Source organism: Vigna umbellata, chromosome 4, assembly GCF_029865625.1.
Source record: "Vigna umbellata cultivar VRB3 chromosome 4, Vumbellata_1.0, whole genome shotgun sequence".
Classification (NCBI taxonomy): domain Eukaryota; kingdom Viridiplantae; phylum Streptophyta; class Magnoliopsida; order Fabales; family Fabaceae; genus Vigna; species Vigna umbellata.
This window is the reverse complement of record NC_142168.1, coordinates 38,638,661-38,657,191: the sequence shown is the minus strand read 5'-3', so window position 1 is coordinate 38,657,191 and position 18,531 is coordinate 38,638,661. Positions and strand designations below refer to the sequence as shown.

The following is an 18,531-nucleotide window of genomic DNA, read 5'->3' as shown; positions in this document are numbered from 1 at the left end:
TTTTTTTATTAACAAAGTAAGGTATATATCAGAGAATGATACACTTTCATTTGACAGTTAAAGTCGTTTAGAGTTTGGTTTTATTTTCAACACGCATAACATTTTAAGTATAATTCATTACCTAAAGCCATCATCACGTTACAGCTACCATTTACCTATATGTTAAAACCATTTTTCAAAGATTCACATATCACAAAATTTATTCTATATGTACATGAAACGAAATCAACATTTATTGGCCTTCCAACAATTTCCTCGAAAAGATGTCCCCAACACTTGTAAAGTATGAAAGGTGGACGGACCGAGACGATGACCTACGTTCACCAAAACCATGGCCTTTTATTATCCGAATGATAAGGTATGGTGTCAGGTGTTTTCTTTGTACCTAAAAGGAGAATCCTTAGCTTGGTTCAACGTGCTGCCATAGAACACAATGGACAACTTTGGAACCATCTGCAATATGTGTCCAACAGAGTTCAACATTTAACATATATATCCCTGTGATGAGCACTAGGCAACAGAAGGACGAGCCATTGAAAGACTTCATGTAGCGATACAATAAGATGGTTCAAATAAAAATTGTCAATCAGGAGTTCCTGATGAGCAGTATAACACCCTAATTTTTGAGATGTCACAATTTTTTTTTTTTTTGAAACACTATATTTCCTTCAAACATTTATGAAAGATTATAAACTTTATTCAATAAAAAAATCGGAAGAAAACATTACCATAAATGTACTCTGAAAATCTTGGAATATTTCTTTTACATACAAATACCATGTCCGGAGACTTTTTAATAATAGAAAACAATAATAAATCCCTGAACTTAAATCCCAACTCTCGCTAGTTACTACGATTCGGTCCTATATATCTGTAACGCCCTTTATTCCCGTACAAGTAAGATTATCGTAGGTGGAAACCATAATCACAACATGACAGGGTGAGCAACCAGAAATATCATAACACAATATATAATAACATTTTGAACACATATATTATTACAACATTGACGTCATAACATTAACATCAAAACATTATCTCAGCTTAGTAGTCTATTTCCCTTACACTAGCACACCACCTAATCAACATAACCACTTCATTATGAGACACACAACACCCTCTTCCTGCAACACACGACCAAAGAGAACCTCTTTTCCGCATCACACGGCCAAAGACAAAAGTTTGGATAAATTGGCAATTTTGACCTTAGAGGAATGTTCTCGTTTGTACCAGGAAAGCAAATTTTTATTATACATGATTTCTTTGAAGTCCAAGCTATTTGATGATGTGAATTTCATTTTGGGTGGAATAAGTACTTCTTCTAAAGTCTATAACAAAGATTTAAGTGCTAAGTGGAGAGTTGGAATATCTCCTTTGTCAAAGGAATAGCAAATCTTCCTCCAACTCATTTGGATATCTCGTGTTTTCGCTAGTATGATAATGTAAGTCTTATTCAATAATGGTAATATGAGCAAAGATTAAATATGTTTTTGGTCTCTTATAGTCCCTCTTCAAAATTTTGATCTAATTTAGTCCACAAATTTTAAAAATGTGTGAATTTAGTCCACTTAACAAAATTTGATTAAGAGAACTAAATCTAGATAGTTCCAAAAATGAGAGATTAAATTGATCCAAAGTTTCAAAAAGAAACTAATTCTAATTTTTATTGAAAGTTAAGTGACTAAAATCATATTTAACATTGATAATAATAATACACTAAGTAATAAAGCATGTTAATTTAATTTTAAGTTGAAATGATTAATGAGATTGAAATTATGATACATGAAGTATTTACATAAAGGCAATCTGAACTACTAAAGTTCTTCCTTTTATAATTTTACCCCCAAAATATTATTTTATTTGTTCCTATTTTTTTAGTGGTACCTCTCGATTTAAGACTAAGATAATCGATCTGTAATCACAGTGATATAATAATTCTAATTTTTAGTTTTTTTTTTAAATTAGTTCCTAAAAAAATAAGTTTTGGTTTAGATGTTTTCTATATAAATTTTATTTTTCTTTTAGTGCCCAAAATTGAAAATTGTTACCTTTGTTAGGCTATATACTAATTAATATTTCTTTGAAATGAAAAGTTAAGAGTAAGACACATTGCACATAAGTTTATTAAATATGTAAAATATAACGGATGACTATTGAAATTTGTACCATTTATATCATTCATTTGCATATTATTTAAAAAATAACCGTACATCTCACGCGTTAACAGTTCTTTTTATATACCAAATATAATTACTTAATAATATTAAAATTATAGTTAAGTATATTTTTAGTCTTTAATTTATTTTTAAAATAAATATATATTTATTTTTAAAATAAATATATATTTATTTTTTCATTCCAATTCATAAAAAGAATGTAAAATATCCTTCTTAAAAAATAATATGTAAAATATTTATTGTGAGTGTTGAGACCTCGGCAAGCGTACCGAATCGTTCAAGTGATAAACCGGTAAGTCCGAATATCGTTTCCCAAGAGATTTGTTTAGATTCACTGATTGTTAAAGTTTACTTATTTAGCGATTATTAAACGTATTCTTATAACACACTTAAGATTAGCTTACAGATTTGAAAAGTGGTAAAAACAGTCGAATTAAAGTTCACTGCGATTGACATTCAAGTTCATCATTCAAATAATTTTCTACTAACATAGTTCCTCAAAATTAAGCATCGACATTCTAGGCATACAAGCATCTAATTCCTCATATGACAATTCCTGAATCATTCAAACTAAATCACTAATCCCTTAGCAAATTCAGATATCAGATTCACATTAAACACAATGTCACAGATGACTAAAAGTTCGAACCTATGTCTAGAATTGAAATCTCTTAGTTGTTCTATCCTAGGTCCGTGGTCTCATGCATTTTCCAATTATTTAACCGTTCAATTAGCTCAGATTTCCATCGTAGGCATGAATAATAAAGATAGAACAATAAATTCATACAAGATCATGTATTAACAAATATATTACAAAGAGTTTCAGAACTTTACTCTCAACCCCAGTGAAATGGAGTTCTAGCTACACATATGCATCTCAGAATCAATAATTGATGGATTAGATGGTAGAAAGTGGTGGTTTTGCACCTTGGAAGCACACATACACGAGCTAGACGCGAGCTGCAACGTTCCCCTCTTTCTCCTCATCCTTCTCTGGTTCAGTTTCGCGACATTTTAAAGAGAAGGACCTTAAGTGAATTCTCCATGGGCAACAGGCCTTCACTCGCTGGGCGACAGGCCTCCACTCGCTGGGCGAGTCACTCGCAGGGCGAGTGACCTCTTCTCGCTGGGTGACTGGTGCTGGCTCGTTGGGTGAGCGACGCACTCCAAGTCTTTGAGATTATCCAATCCTTATTCTACTTCGATATAAACATACAAAAGCATCAATACACATTTAAACATTCAAAACTATACTTACATCAATATTTATATACTTTTCATGAGAATAAACACTTAAACTACTCAAAAGCACAACATTTTAAGTAACAAATACAAGTAAAGTTTACATTTATCAACTCCCGCAAACTTATATATTTTCATGTCCTCATGAAAATAAACAATAACAAAAGAGCAAACCCAAAAGAGCAGTTGATATTCCATCACATAATCTTTGTCACAAAAGTGAGGATTGTACCTACATCTCAAAATATTCAGATCAAATGTTATAATTTCTATATTAACAAGTTCTTGAATCCATAATGATAAGACAACAGAAAAAGAATAATACAAATATGCTCAATCAATGTTTATCTCAACCTGCAAGTGTTTACAACTCCAATTCACACTCAAATTGTCATCAACTACTTCATCAACTTTTGCAAGTCATCTCATACACAATTCACACATTTTGATTTAAATCAAAAGGACTTTCTCAGGTTATAACTTGGCTTGACTAGAAGAAACATGGTTTTACAAGGAAACAAAACAACACTAAAGAAGAGGAGAACAAGAACATAACAACATTGAAACTTTATTTATCAACTACCTCTTCATTCAGCACATAACACATTGAAATATATAAATATTTTTTTTTCTTTGTTTTTAATCGGTTAAAGAGTCAACTGATTATAATTTCCCCCAAACTTAATTTCTACCTATATCTTGCCAATTATGTTTCTTATTCTCTTCTTCTAGAGTGTTGGATAAGGTAGATTGTTGTGTACTATGCTAAGGGTTCACAATATATATATATATATATATATATATATATATATATATATATATATATATATATATATATATATATATATATAAGGCTCAAACAGGATATTAAAGGATGAATATTCACATATGGGTAGTTATCTGGCCAAGTAGTTAATTTCAACAAAAATCTGCCTTTCTCATTTCTAAACCAGAATGTATTTGTGTTAATAAGAATTGTGCAAAAACTAAATTCATAGCAATAACAACTTCTCACTTGCTCTCAAAGCTTTCTCAGTACACTCACTTATTCAACTTCTAGGTCACAATCAATCAGATTCAAGAACAAATCATATATAATCATAACACAATAAAACTCAGATTTTGCAAAAACAATCTCACAATCATGCCATTTATCATGGAAAGAATTCAAAACTCATTATTATATATATATATATATATATATATATATATATATATATATATTCTTTTTTTCAACACAAAATTCACAATCTTTATTTAATTTAAAACTAAAATTTAAATCACTCAATTTAAAATAACTAACAATAACCACTCATGGTTGATGTGGCCATAGTCTCCAAGGTGAAGGTTGTCTCTGTTGCTCCTCAGAATGTCCTTGTTACTCAGCCTCTGCTTCATGTGGTTGTTGCTGCTATGGTGCTTGAGCTTCCCTTCCCCTCACAAGTGTTGGCCTGTCCTCAGGCCAAGGTACATGCTCCGCAAATTGAATAGCAGTCATAATACTACACTATTCATATAACAATTGTATATAACAATAAGCTCCAGAAACTTATCCAAACTTCAAACAAACATTTCACAATCAAATCATTGCAGAAACATAATTCAATCCACATAACCAAAAAAATTCAATTCAGGTTAAATTAACACTAAAAGAACTGAAACCAAAAATTAAGATAGAGTTAGAAAGTTGGGTTGCCTCCCAGTAAGCGCTTGTTTAACGTCTTTAGCTTGACACTAAAAAATTGATCCTTTTTGGTTGCCTTGTTGAGCTTTCTATAATAAATAGACATTCCCCACCCAGTCACTTTCCTAGTTGGTATAAGCTCATTTTTCTCATTACAAACAACAGTCATGCCACCTTTCTTTGGTACGACTTGAACCAGACTCACCCAAGTGCTGTCAGATATAGGATAGATAATACCTGCTTCTAAAAGCTTTAGAACTTCTTTTCTAACCTCTTCTTTCATCACTAGATTAAGTCGTCTCTGTGGTTGAGCTACTGGTTTGAAATCATCCTCCATGAATATTCTATGCATGCAATAAGAAGGACTTATTCCTTTCAGATTAGAAATTGACCAACCTACAGGTCCTTTGTTCACTTTTAAGACTTCAATTAATTTATCTTCCTCCAGAGTGGATAAAGCATTGCTGATGATCACAAGTTTATTATCATCTTTTTCAAGAAAAACATACTTCAAATGTGAAGGTAACAACTTCAATTCCAGCTTCTTTTCTTTTATCTCTTCCTCAGTCTTTAATTCTCCAATCTCCACTTCATCATATGGAATCTCCTTTAAAGCATAAATTCTGTAGACATTCATCAATTAATTTCTCTTCCTCTGCATGTAAGAATTCACAAGCATCAATAGGAGTTCTTTCAAGAGGTGATGATATATGCATCGTCTTCTGTCTAACCATGCAGACTTTCTCAAGTTCATCAGTTTGAAAACACGTATCTTCATCATTTAGGTGAGACATTGCTTCAAAAACATTAAATTTACTTCTTCATTCTCAACTCTCACTTTAAGCTTCCCATCATCAACATCAATTAACACTCGAGTGATCTTCATGAATGGCCTTCCCAGAATCAAAGGAATTTCTGTATCTTCTTCCATTTCCATGATAACAAAATCCACTGGAAATAAGAATTTGTCTACCTTTACCAAAACATCTTTTACTACTCCATGCGGATATTTGAGCGATCTATCTGCCAATTGTAGAGTCATGCGTGTGGGCTTCAACTTTAATTCTCCAATCCTTTTAAACATTGACAGAGGCATAAGATTGATGCTCCAAGATCAATTAATGCTTTCCCAATAGCCAGTTTACCAATGGTGCATGGAATTGTAAAACTGCCTGGATCTTTAAATTTTGGTGGGAGCAACTTCTGAATGATAGCACTGCACTGGCCCTGTACTTGTATAGTTTCTTCCTCAATATACTTTCTCTTCTTTGTGAGCATTTCTTTCATGAATTTTGAATAAGAAGGCATTTGTTTCAATGCTTCTGAGAATGGCATCTTGATTTCCAACTTTTTGAAAATATCAATGAAACTCTTGAACTGTCTTTCCTTCTCCTTTCTAGAGAAAACCTTTGGATATGGAAGAGGTTTCTCGTACACCTGTTCTTTCTTTTTCTCTCCCTCTCTCTTTCTCATTTTCTCTATCCTCTTTCTCTTTTTCTTTATCTCCCTGTTTACTCATCTCATCTTTTTCTTCACTCAATTTTTTAACACTCACCATATCTTTTTCTTGCTCTTTTTTCTCATTCTCTATTTCTTCCAGAATTCTTCCTGATCTTGTAGTAATAACTTTACATCCTTCCTTTGGATTTACTTCAGTGTTTGCCACAAATTTCTTCTCTGGTTTTTCTTCCAACTTTTTAGCTAATTGACCCACCTGAATCTCCAAATTCCGAAGTGAGGCTTTTGTACTTTTATGGTTGGAAATTGATACCTGCATAAACTGCTGAAGAGTTTCTTCCAGTTTTGAAGTTCTTTCTGTGAGAGTAGGTTGTTGCTGAAAGTTCTGTGGAGGTGGTCTGAAGGATGGATCGGCTTGTTCCATACTCGGATGAGGTCTCCATCCTTGATTAAAACTTTGACCCTGATTATAATTTGTCTGACAACCTTGATTTCCCAAATAATTTACTTCTTCATGAGACATGCCTTGCACTGCACATTTCCCATTATTATGATCTCCTCCGCACAATTCACAACTTTGAACAATCTGATGTTGAGCTTGAGAAATATTCTGCAATTCTTTAGGTAGCTGAGATAACTTCTTCATTAATGTCTCAAGTTGTTGAGTCATAATCTTGTTCTGAGCTAGTAAAGCATCTTGAGATTGAAGTTGAAGAACACCTTTTTGTTGAAATTGAGCTCTTTCACTCTGAACTTCATTATCATTTGCAGCCATGTTTTCAATCAGTTCATGTGCTTCTTCAGGCGTCTTCCATCTGATATTACCCCCAGCTGATGCATCTAACATTAACTTTGTTTGAGATTTCAGCCCTCCAAGAAACAGATTTAGCAGTGTAGGCTCATCAAATCCATGAGTAGGAGTTTTTCTCAGTAGGCCTTTGAATCTATCCCATGCTTGACCTAGAGTTTCATCAACATCTTGTTGAAAAGAAGAGATCTCCTGCTTTCCCTTATTGACTTTGGACTGAGGGAAGAACTTATTCAGAAATTTAGCAACTACATCATCCCAGATTATCAGACTATTCTCTGGAAAGGAATTCAGCCACATTTTTGCATTACCAGCCAATGAGAATGGAAATAAGCTGAGTCGGATTGCTTCATCTGAAACCTGGTGAATCCTTACTGTATTACAGATCTCCATGAAAGTAGCCAAGTGAGTGTATGGATTCTCGTGGGATAATCCATGAAACTGATTGTTCTGCACCAGATGAATAAGAGTTGGCTTCATCTCCATGTTAGCAGCATTCACCACTGGTCTTGCAATACTATTGAAGTGCAGAAGTCCTGAGAAAGTATTATAATCTGCAAGAGTACGCCTTCCTTGCCCAAAACCTTCTCCAGTACGATTATCTTCCATTTCTTCTTTTTCTTGACCAGATGAAGAGTCCAGAATTTGTTCAGAAATAACAGAGGCTTCTCTGGATTCTCTACTTTGTCTCCTCCTTCTACTGTTGTTCCTTCGAGCAGTTGTTTCAATTTCCGAATCAAAAAGTAGATTCTCAGCCTGTTCTGTGCTTCTCATACAAAACACAAACTAAAAAGATAATTTCTACAGATGATAACAATTATGCACAAGAATTCAAATACGATCACAATAAACACTTAAACAAAAGATAGCTAAAATCAACTAAACCAGATAAACAACACACAATCAACAAAAACAAAACAAATCTCTGGCAGCGACGCCAAAAACTTGTTGAGATCTCGGCAAGCATACCAAATCGTTCAAGTAATAAACCGGTAAGTCTGGATATCGTTTCCCAAGAGATTTGTTTAGATTCATTGATTGTTAAAGTTTACTTATTTAGCGATTATTAACCGTATTTTTATAACACACTTAAGATTAGCTTACAGATTTGAAAAGTGGTAAAAACAGTCGAATTAAAGTTCACTACGGTTGACATTCAAGTTCATCACTCAAATAATTTTCTACTAACACAGTTCCTCAAAATTAAGCATCGACATTCTAGGCATACAAGCATCTAATTCCTTAGATGAAAATTCCTGAACCATTCAAACTAAATCACTAATCCCTTAGCAAATTCAGATATCAGATTCACATTAAACACAATGTCATAGATGACTAAAAGTTCCAACCTATGTCTAGAATTGAAATCTCTTAGTTGTTCTATCCTAGGTCCACGGTCTCATGCATTTTCCAATGATTTAACCGTTCAATTAGCTCATATTTCCATCGTAGGCATGAATAATAAAGATAGAACACAAAATTCATACAAGATAATGTATTAACAGATATATTACAAAGAGTTTCAGAACTTTACTCTCAACCCCAGTGAAATGGAGTTCTAGCTACACATATGCATCTCAGAATCAATAATTGATAGATTGGATGGTAGAAAGTGGTGGTTTTACACCTTGGAAGCACCCATACAGGAGCTAGACGCGAGCTGCAGCGTTCCCCTCTTTCTCCTAATCCTTCTCTTGTTCAGTTTCGCGACATTTTAAAGAGAAGGACCTTAAGTGAATTCTCGTTGGGCGACAGGCCTCNAGAATTGTACGTTAAGTTTTATGTGGTTTGGTTCATTTTAGGGGTTTTAACAAGTGAGAATCTAAAGGGGAAGGTATGTGATAAAATGAACGTTTAGAGCCTGCTTTTACGTCAAATGTGACTTGTTTAGTCTGTTAGGTTGCAAATTTCTTGTTTATAATTTGTATAATTGATTATAGGCGTTTTTGAGTGAGTGGGTTGATCTAATGTATCTTGTTTTTGACTAAATGATCAAAGATGTACTCAATTTCATCAATAAACCTGCTTTTGCATTAATACTAGTGTCAAAGAAGTCAATTTGGTCATTTGGATAGATTAAAGGTTCATCTAGATCAGAATAACAAGTTGTTGTCATCTAGTATGGCGTTAAACAACCTTATGTGGTGCTCAGCGGCGCCAAAACAGAGAGCCCCTATGCTCCAAGGTGATGAGCACTCCTTTTTGGCGCTGAGTGATGTGCTTACATTGAGTTTTGGGCATTTGGCAAGTCTAGGCTCGCTGGACGAGTTAAGAGCAAAAGTGGTAGTGTATTTAGTGGTTGGCCAAGAGTTCTCATTGGGTTGGGTAAGCTTTTTGTTTGCACTCTCGTTGAGCGCTAAGGGGGAGCTCATTGGGCGAGCATGAGTTTTATGATATTGTTCATGTCATTTGTATCAGGGTTGAGTTTACTTACTAGAGCATGAAGTAAGTATTGAGGAGCAGTATGAGAAACCTTTGTTCGTTTTGGGATGCAATTCATAATGTTATCATCCTACAACATAACGAGATAAAGGTGTCGTTTGAAAAAAGTCTACATTTTATGAGTGATGCTTTTATAGCTAGGAAATATAAAAGATTGGTTGAACGTGTATGAAAATATGCTTTGAGACTCATTGCTCAAGAATTCGATCGAGTGAAGCATATATGATTTGATAGTGAAAGTTGTGGATGTGTTTTGAGATGAATATATTGAAGTTGTAAGGAGAACACTAGAGAGGTGGGGGTAAACAATGTTTTCAAAATCTTTTCGCAAATTAGCGTCAGTTAGTTTATAAAGATGGTATGCAAGAGTTTTAAGATGATTACATGCTAGGTTATAATGATATAAGTAAATGGAAAACGTTTGAATAGAGAAACAATAATGGTGTCGTTGCCGGCAGTGACGGGTATAGCGGTAGAGGTGACATAAACTTTTTTTCTCAAAAGAACCTGACTCTGATACCATGTTGAATATAGTAAAACACTATATGTGAGATTAATCTCTCTTGTGTTGAATATACACGTAAGGTCCTCTATTTATAATAGAAGAAATATGGGCTAAACCCAAAATATAAATAAGAAATAATAACAAACTAACTAAAGATAAAAGATAAATATAAAATTAAGATAATATATCTAACATTTTTAAAACCAATAAAACATCCCAAAATTGTTATCTACATGCTCCATTGAGCTACAAACAAAACATTTTGTGAGGTGCCTATATATTATATGTGACATTACTATTTACAACCATTGGCACGTTGATATTAGAATAATGTTAGCTAATAAAAGCATATATTTAAAAGAATATTTAGTTAAGTCAAACTAAAAAGTCAACGTACTAAGACAACTTAAAGAGGACTTTAACTCAAAGAAGACTTTAGTGTAACACAAGCTTCATCAAATAAAACTAAGTTTATCTCTTAACTAATGTAGTATAGAGGTTAATCTAGGTCAATTCAAGGAATAATGTCATGTGAGTTCATTAATTGGATGCAAAAAAACATGTTCTGGGTTTTTTTTTTGTGAAAACAGAAAGTAGTCATAACTAAAAGCTAGAATAATTAAACAGTGCTAAAATTAAGAAAATAAAAATAAAAGATTGGAATGTAAATGCAACACATATTAAATGAAATGTATGATCAAACTAAAAAAGTAAAAGTAAATATCAAAATAAAAGCATCAACAACATAGCAAGTGCTCAAACCCATTGCTTAAAAATATGAAAAAGTTAGCTAATAGCATTGTAAAATAGTGCATAACTCAGTGGTTGAAATAGTAGTTTAGAAAATCAGATATTAACATTAGATTAGAGTTCATTGTACAAAATTAAAATTAGGTTAAAGAACAATAAAATAAAAGGAAATGTGTAAGACCCTTGATTTTAGCAAAAGATAATTTCTGACATCCTCACCATTAATGCACGCCACATCATTTCTCAGCCAGTAAAACCCACTACCTAATCTGATCCCCTCTCTCTCTGTCGTACACGGAAAAGCTGCGCCCATCATTTTTTCTGAAACATTAAAAACGTACCAAACCCTGCATGACACACGCAACCTGTCGCGGGAGAAGCTTCCCATTTCAGAGTTGGTGTGCAGGTGTCAACTTGGGAGACGTTCGTCCGAACGAACGTGAGTTTAACACAACTAGAATTTTGAAAACTCTCTCTCACCTACATCATTCATCTTCTTCCTCAGAACCCAACCTTTCGTTTTCTCCAACTTCTCTCTAGAAACCCTCACCTTCTCTTTACTATAACTCATCACCTTCTTTTCCGATCACGTTTCAGAACCGTAGGAACGTTCCTGGCACCGTGAACTTCAATCCGACCCGAACAGATCCTAGTTCTGTAACCGATTAAGTGAAAGTTGTCGAGCGAAACCTGAGGGTAGGACGCTGTTAGAGGACGGACAAAACCTTACTTTTCGGGAGTACACTGCTATCCAAGTAAGGGAAGCTTATTAAATTTAATTCGTATGTTTGTCTTGTACTGTATGAACATTATGTGTGTCGCATGAAGTATGAACCGTGTTATCTGATTGTTGGTAGATGATCATAAGTATGAAGTGTATATTGGTTGAGTATGCATGGTCGAACGTTGTTGTACTGCATGAATATGGTATATGTTGGTTGAAATGTATGATATGAGCGATACGTATGAATATGAAAAATACCTGCTTAGAAGTCGTGAACGTAAGTGAAACTTGAATATCAAATTCCCTATGATAACGTGTGTCCGACATTAAACGGTTCTCGACCGTTTGGTGTTCCAGTAAACTTCTTTGAAATGGAATACTTTCCTTTGGGAAGGATTCTGGTCGAGCATGAGTTATGTAGGTCTTTTACTTAGAGCTCAAAATGAGCAGTGTCGATCTTACACATAGTAATCGTATTGGGTAGTGCTCGGTCTTACACCAAGCGCTCTTGCTCTTTTCTTGAAAAAATCCTTGAAATACAGATCCTTCATCTGTGTCGACCGTCAATGTCGAGCATCCTCGTAATACAGATCATTCATCTGTGTCGACCGTCAATGTCGAGCATCCTCGTAATACAGATCATTTATCTGTATCGACCGTCAATGTCGAGCATCCTCGTAATACAGATCATTCATCTGTGTCGACCGACAGTGTCGAGCCCCTTGATTATACCGATCATCCATTTGTATAGACGACAGTGTCGAGCACCCTTATACAGATCATCCATCTATGTCGACCGACAGTGTCGAGCATCCTTGAAATACAGATCATTCATCTGTGTCGATCAACAGTGTCGAGCACCCTTATACAGATCATCCATCTGTGTCGACCGACAATGTCGAGCATCCTTGAAATACAGATCATTCATCTGTGTCGACCGACAGTGTCGAGCAACCTTCTTAATACAGGTCGTCCATTTGGGTCGACCGACAGTGTCGAGCACCCGTGTTAACACAGGTCGTTCATCTATCTGGTAGTCGGTATTACTTTATTTTGGAACGGGGTAAATTCTTCAGTCTCGTTCCTCACGGTTGTCCTCGTTATAAAGAGGGCTGAAAGTTCAATATTTACGTACTCGGACTGAAAGACAAAAATGAAAATAAAAGTGAAAGATTTTGAATGATGAACATTATATGAGATGATTAAACGTTTATGAATGTTGTACGAGCGTTCCAGGGAGGAACGACTCACATATGTTGAATGTGGAATTTGGTAAAGTATGACTGTGGGCATGCTAATGCTGGCTTGGTCCATCCTGATATTCCGTGACACTCGTCTTCACGTAGAGGAGAGTGGTTCATGTGTGGGAATGGCAGGAGGTCCTTAGTCCATAAGTTAACATGGGCGACGTAAGAACGGACTAACCTCGAGTGGCAGCTGTTGAGTGTATCCCAGTTACTACACCACTCGGGTGCAAGGACGCTTGTAGCTACACAGATTCATACAGTCCGGACGGTCCGTCTAGAAATAGTTGTTGGATATTTGTTATTTATTTATGTTGAATCATTGTGGTATGTTTGACTGGATTGAATTGATACTTTAATGTATGAATTAAATTACGTAAGCTTACCCTGTGTCCTCTTCTTTGTGTTGTCGATTGTCTTTGTACGTCCGTCTTGTCCTTGCGATGATCATTCATGTGGATGGGAGCAGATGGAAGTGAGCTGCTGGAAGAGGCGCTAGCGGAAGAAATTTCGGAAGATGTCGATCCGGTTGAAATAGGGATTAAGGTCGAGCCCTAGAGTGCTCGACATGTGGTAGCTGTTAGAAATTTTGTTTAGTCTTAGAATTTGTATACCGTCGGCTACATTACCTTTTGTATCTTAAGCCGTTCGACGTTTTGGGCCTCGTATCTTTTTGTAAAGACTGCACTGTTTTAATGATTAATGTAATTAATTCTGATTATGGTTATCACTATATTTTGGGATGTTACAAAATGAAACAATAAAAAAAAGTTTAAAACATGAAATTAAAAGCGAACTACAAAAAAAAAGTTTACAACATTGTTAAACTCTAGAAAATAAAAATGGCAAAACAGAAAAGCTCTAAACCTCTCCTCATCTCAACACTTAAGAAAAATTAAAGTTAGATTAGTCCTCAACTGTTACATTCCTTCAATATATAAACAAAACTTTTATCTCATGATTACTGCCATTTGCCCCAAATCATTATTTTTTGTAACACAAATTTGAATTTTTCATGTACTTTATCAAGTTATCTAAGTTTTTTATTCATCTTATTGTTGAATTCTCGTATTCTCGATGCTACTCAACCTTTCTGTTGAGTGCTTTTCTTACTCGTGCATGACTTCAATTATTCATGTATGCATATTAAAGCCATTAATGCAATGCACGCCTTCAGTTGAAAATGGTTTCACATTGAAATCGTCAACCTAAGTGCTTTCGATTTAAAATTTATTTATGCTATAGTCATACCATATGTAACTTAAACCAATATACGTGATAAATTTAAATGTGAACAATACCATATATAACTTAACCCAAATACGTAATAAATTTAAAATATAACCCTGATACGTAAATTTAAAGAAAGAAAAAATTAACCTCCTTACGTAAAAAAACTAATGTCATAATTTCAATAAAACTCGGAAGACAAAAATAATAAAATTTTGATAAAAATCACAAAAACAATAATATTTGTATTAATCTCCATCTAATAAACGAATACACACAAAAAAATAGGTTAAGAATACTCTTAGATATTATATTTTATAAAATGAGGAATATAATAAATATTATAATATCTAAATAATTAATCTCTTATCAAATTTATCATATTATCTTTAAAAAATTCTCTTCAATTGTTATTTATTTCTATTACATTCAATAATCAATATTTAATTTTAATTTTAATTTAATTCATTCCTTTTTTAACTTTTATTCTATTTATTTCTCTCTTCAATCCCACCCAATTAAGGATACATTTAACATACCCATACAGAGGAAAGTGAAAGACAATAAACAAGAACTATGAAAGGTTAACCTATAATTAATTTCAATGTACTAAATATTTGTAAATGTAAAGATAATAATAATAATAATATAATTTATATAACTTTATGTTATATTAGTTTTATTTAAATTTTAAACACCCAAAAACTAACGTTAAAAAACTAATTCCTTTAAACTAATTAGTCTCATATCCAATTTCATTTTTTTAAAATTAAATTTAGACAATGTTTAAATATAAAAAGCTATTATTTCTTTAGCTGAGATAAAGCAACATAACTATAAAAACAACCCAGCGATCATGTTTTTGTAGAATTGAGTTCTTTTTAGTAAAATGTTAAGCGAAACTAAGCACATAATTGTGATGATAATTGACAGACTAAAAAGTACAACCACAATATATAGAAATTTTTCTACCAATGAATAATAAAGACTAATACACCAAGAAGTTCTCAATTCCGATTACTAACTAAAGCAGATATAATCAAAGAAATTTTGTCAAAATTACTTTAATGGTATTATAATTCAAAATGCCCATAACAAATAAATTCATGCTATTCATTGCAAAATCGAATAACCCAACTAAACCATATTCCTATTGAATAAGGAAATAGAGTTAATATCGTTACAATTTAACAAAAATTAACACAGCATGATTTCATATAAAAACTCTAACCACCAAAACTCTTGACCATGGATAAAGAAAAGTTTGATTACTGCACCATTCAATCTCCCTTCTTCCTAAATGAGCACCCTTCAGTTAACCTGGCTCTTCCACCTGTTGGTTGGCACAACACAGTCTGGCAGTTGCCACATACCACAACTGTCTGAGAGTGGCTAAACACAGTTGTTCTGCATAGCCATATTCACATCACTTATTCATATATCATTATGATCAAATTTTTTTAAAATAAAAAAAGGTCCTACTTACATGTTGAAGCAGCCTTGGCACTTGACATCCTGTAACAAATCATCTAAAGTTTACTAACAGCTTTTTTTTTATAAATAAAAAAATCAATAACATTTTCGATTTCAAATAATAATAAGAGATTCTGTACCATAAAAAAAGAATTTGGTGACTGAACAAGACGCTTGAGCTTGTGCTTTTTCTTCTCCAACTCAGCGGGAGGATTCAGCAAATCAATATCGTTTTGAAGAACCTATTCAAACACAAAAGCAGAGAAGCAAATTTCAATCAAAGTACAATATACATATAAATTATATCTAACTGTTTAATCTTCTTCTACAAAAAAAAAAAGGTTCTATCAAACCTAAAATTATAAGAAAAATGTCTGAGCTTTGTTTAAAACCAAAACAATTCAGGAACCACAGTTATCAAAAGAAAGGAAAATTTCGTCATTCTCTTCTTTGTTTCATAGGTCATCATTTAGAGGAGGAAAAATGCATAGACGATTAGATAATGAAAATAGAAATGCGAATATTGAAGAAACAATCTCAGATCTAGTGCGAAAAATAAGACTCACCATTGTGCGCACAAAGCTGTTGAAAACCTAACAAGGAAGTCTTAACCCTAGGTTTTTCAGCAGCAAAGAAGTGAAAAGAGACCGTGGCAAAATAACTGGAATTATAAAGCTGTTGTGTTGATATCTGGGCCGGCCCAAATGGACAAATTGACATTCGTTTGTTGCTATTTATACTCCGTTTACTTTCTGCACATCCTGTTTTATTATCTACACTCCTTTTTAATTTTTATGTAAAATAATATGCTTACCCTCATTTATCTCCAACAGTTCAAAATACTCTTATTTCTTTTGCACTCGCAGTTCCCCATGCACTACAAACGTACTTTTGTGCTTTAAGTTTGTCTCTCACGAAATTTTGGTTGAAAACGTCTCCTCATTAGGTATTTGAGAAACAATTTTGTTGTGATTCTTATAATTTTTAAAAAATATTTTTGCAAAACATCATTGAATTTCATGGTGCAAAAGATACTCTCCCAAATATAGAAAACCAAGAATATGTAACCTAAGATACATTTTGAAATGTAAAAATAAAGCGATTATTTAGAAAATATTCTTTTTATCATTTCAAATGTACTTTCTGTTACATAATTTAATTTTTAAGATTTTGGAAAGTACTCTCTAAAATATTTTTTTTTCATTTTCATGTTTTATAAAGTATTTTTTTTCTGAATTGTAAAAAAATAAATAAAAATATGGTTGGATGTACTTTCCATAATAATGTTTAATAAAATATGTTTATATAAATGCACTCTTATATGAGAAAAAAAGGGGTTGGATGCGATAAATATAAAAAAGGAGAAAATTTTCTTTTACCCTAGCAAAAAAGTTCAGGGTCAATTAAGGGATTTAAAATTTTTGAAGGTATGAGAAAAAAAATTCGAAGTGCAAGAAGAAAGTATCAATTAAGTGATTTTAGAAGAATGGAGGTGCAACAAGAAAAATTAGAGGTGAAAGAAGAAATTCTCATGCAATTAGTAATTTTATTTGAAATATAATATCATTTTTAAAAAGAATATATTTTACATTGTAAGTTTAATTATGTTTTTGTTCTTCAAACTCTTGGGATAACTCCAGTTATGTTCCAAACTTTCTTAAAAAAATTAAGATTTTAGAAAATAGTTTTAGTTTTAAAACTCTTCCTGTCACATTTATCTCCACATCAATCTGCATGAGAATAAGAGGTAATTTGTACCTCTTTTCCTGGTTCTCCTCTTTGTAGTAGTATTCCATTGGTAGGTGTACCTTTCAAGTACCTTAGGATGCGCTTGACAGCATTCAAATGAGAGATTTTTGGACTCTGCATGTATCTGCTTATAACTCCCACACTATAGTTGAGATCAGGCCTAGTATTACATAGATGCCTTAGGCTCCCAACCATCTTCCTGTAACCTGTAGGGTCTACTCCTTCTTCTTCAGGATCTTTCTCCAGCCTCAAACCCACTTCTGACTGGAGTATTTGCAGAATTGCAATTAAGCATGTCAAATTTCTTTAACATGTCAAACGCATATCTTGACTGATGCATCACAATTTCACCATCAGTCTTAGTAAACTCAATCCCAAGAAAATAGCACAACCTTCCCAAATCACTCATTTCAAATTCCTTTAACATTTGGATTTTGAAATAAGAGATTTTCTCCTCACTCCTCCCTGTGATTAACAGATCATCCACATATAAGCAAACTATCAACTTCTCTTCTTTGCCATTGTATTGACAACACTTAACATACACTCCATGTTCAGAGACACATTTCTCAAACCTAATGCTGCTCATAAACCCATCTATCCTCTTATTTCAGGCCCCTGGAGCCTACTTGAGCCTATACAGAGCCTTCTTCAACATATACACCTTGTTTGGATGCTTTTTGACCTCAAGCCCTTGAGGTTGAACAACATACACTTCTTCCTCTAGGTTTCCATTCAAGAATGCAGACTTTACATCCGATTGATGCAAAGTCCAGTTACACTGTGTTGCCAAAGAGACTACCAACCTGATTGTCTCTATTTTGGCCATAGATGCTTTTCTCTCGTTCACATTCGCATTATTAATAAAAAATAGACAACGAGCAATGATCTTGGGCAATATATATATATATATATATATATATATATATGTATATATATGTATATATACATATATATACATATATATATATGTATATATATGTATATATACATATATATACATATATATGTATATATATGTATATATATGTATATATACATATAT

General features: G+C 33.2%; 2 protein-coding genes and 1 non-coding gene across 3 annotated transcripts; 1 reads left to right on the top strand and 2 right to left on the bottom strand.

Moving 5' to 3' along the window:
* Positions 1–6,162: 6,162 nt before the first annotated feature.
* LOC148200125 (uncharacterized) lies at positions 6,163–8,143 on the bottom strand. Its single transcript, XM_088112854.1, has 2 exons — positions 6,659–8,143; positions 6,163–6,510 (listed from the first exon to the last, which is right to left on the bottom strand). The coding sequence occupies exons 1-2, from the start codon at positions 8,141–8,143 to the stop codon at positions 6,163–6,165; spliced, it is 1,833 nt and encodes a 610-aa protein (XP_087968980.1).
* On the top strand, positions 7,467–7,569 carry LOC148200126 (small nucleolar RNA R71). The gene has a single exon (XR_015786452.1). It is a non-coding gene; the product is annotated as a small nucleolar RNA R71 (small nucleolar RNA).
* Positions 8,144–15,356: 7,213 nt separating the features above from the next.
* LOC124837784 (small ribosomal subunit protein eS27y-like) lies at positions 15,357–16,408 on the bottom strand. Its single transcript, XM_047313251.2, has 4 exons — positions 16,304–16,408; positions 15,878–15,979; positions 15,751–15,779; positions 15,357–15,671 (listed from the first exon to the last, which is right to left on the bottom strand). The coding sequence occupies exons 1-4, from the start codon at positions 16,304–16,306 to the stop codon at positions 15,545–15,547; spliced, it is 261 nt and encodes an 86-aa protein (XP_047169207.1). The 5' UTR covers positions 16,307–16,408; the 3' UTR covers positions 15,357–15,544.
* Positions 16,409–18,531: the final 2,123 nt, after the last annotated feature.

Excerpts from the sequence above, each read along its gene's own strand:
- LOC148200125 (XM_088112854.1), bottom strand. The coding sequence starts at position 8,143 with ATGAGAAGCACAGAACAGGCTGAGAATCTACTTTTTGATTCGGAAATT. Across the intron at positions 6,511-6,658 it reads AAGAGCAAGAAAAAGATATG|GTTTTCTCTAGAAAGGAGAA; the intron begins GTGAGTGTTAAA and ends CCATATCCAAAG.
- LOC124837784 (XM_047313251.2), bottom strand. Across the intron at positions 15,780-15,877 it reads CACCAAATTCTTTTTTTATG|GATGTCAAGTGCCAAGGCTG; the intron begins GTACAGAATCTC and ends GATTTGTTACAG. Across the intron at positions 15,672-15,750 it reads TGCCAAGGCTGCTTCAACAT|AACAACTGTGTTTAGCCACT; the intron begins GTAAGTAGGACC and ends ATGGCTATGCAG.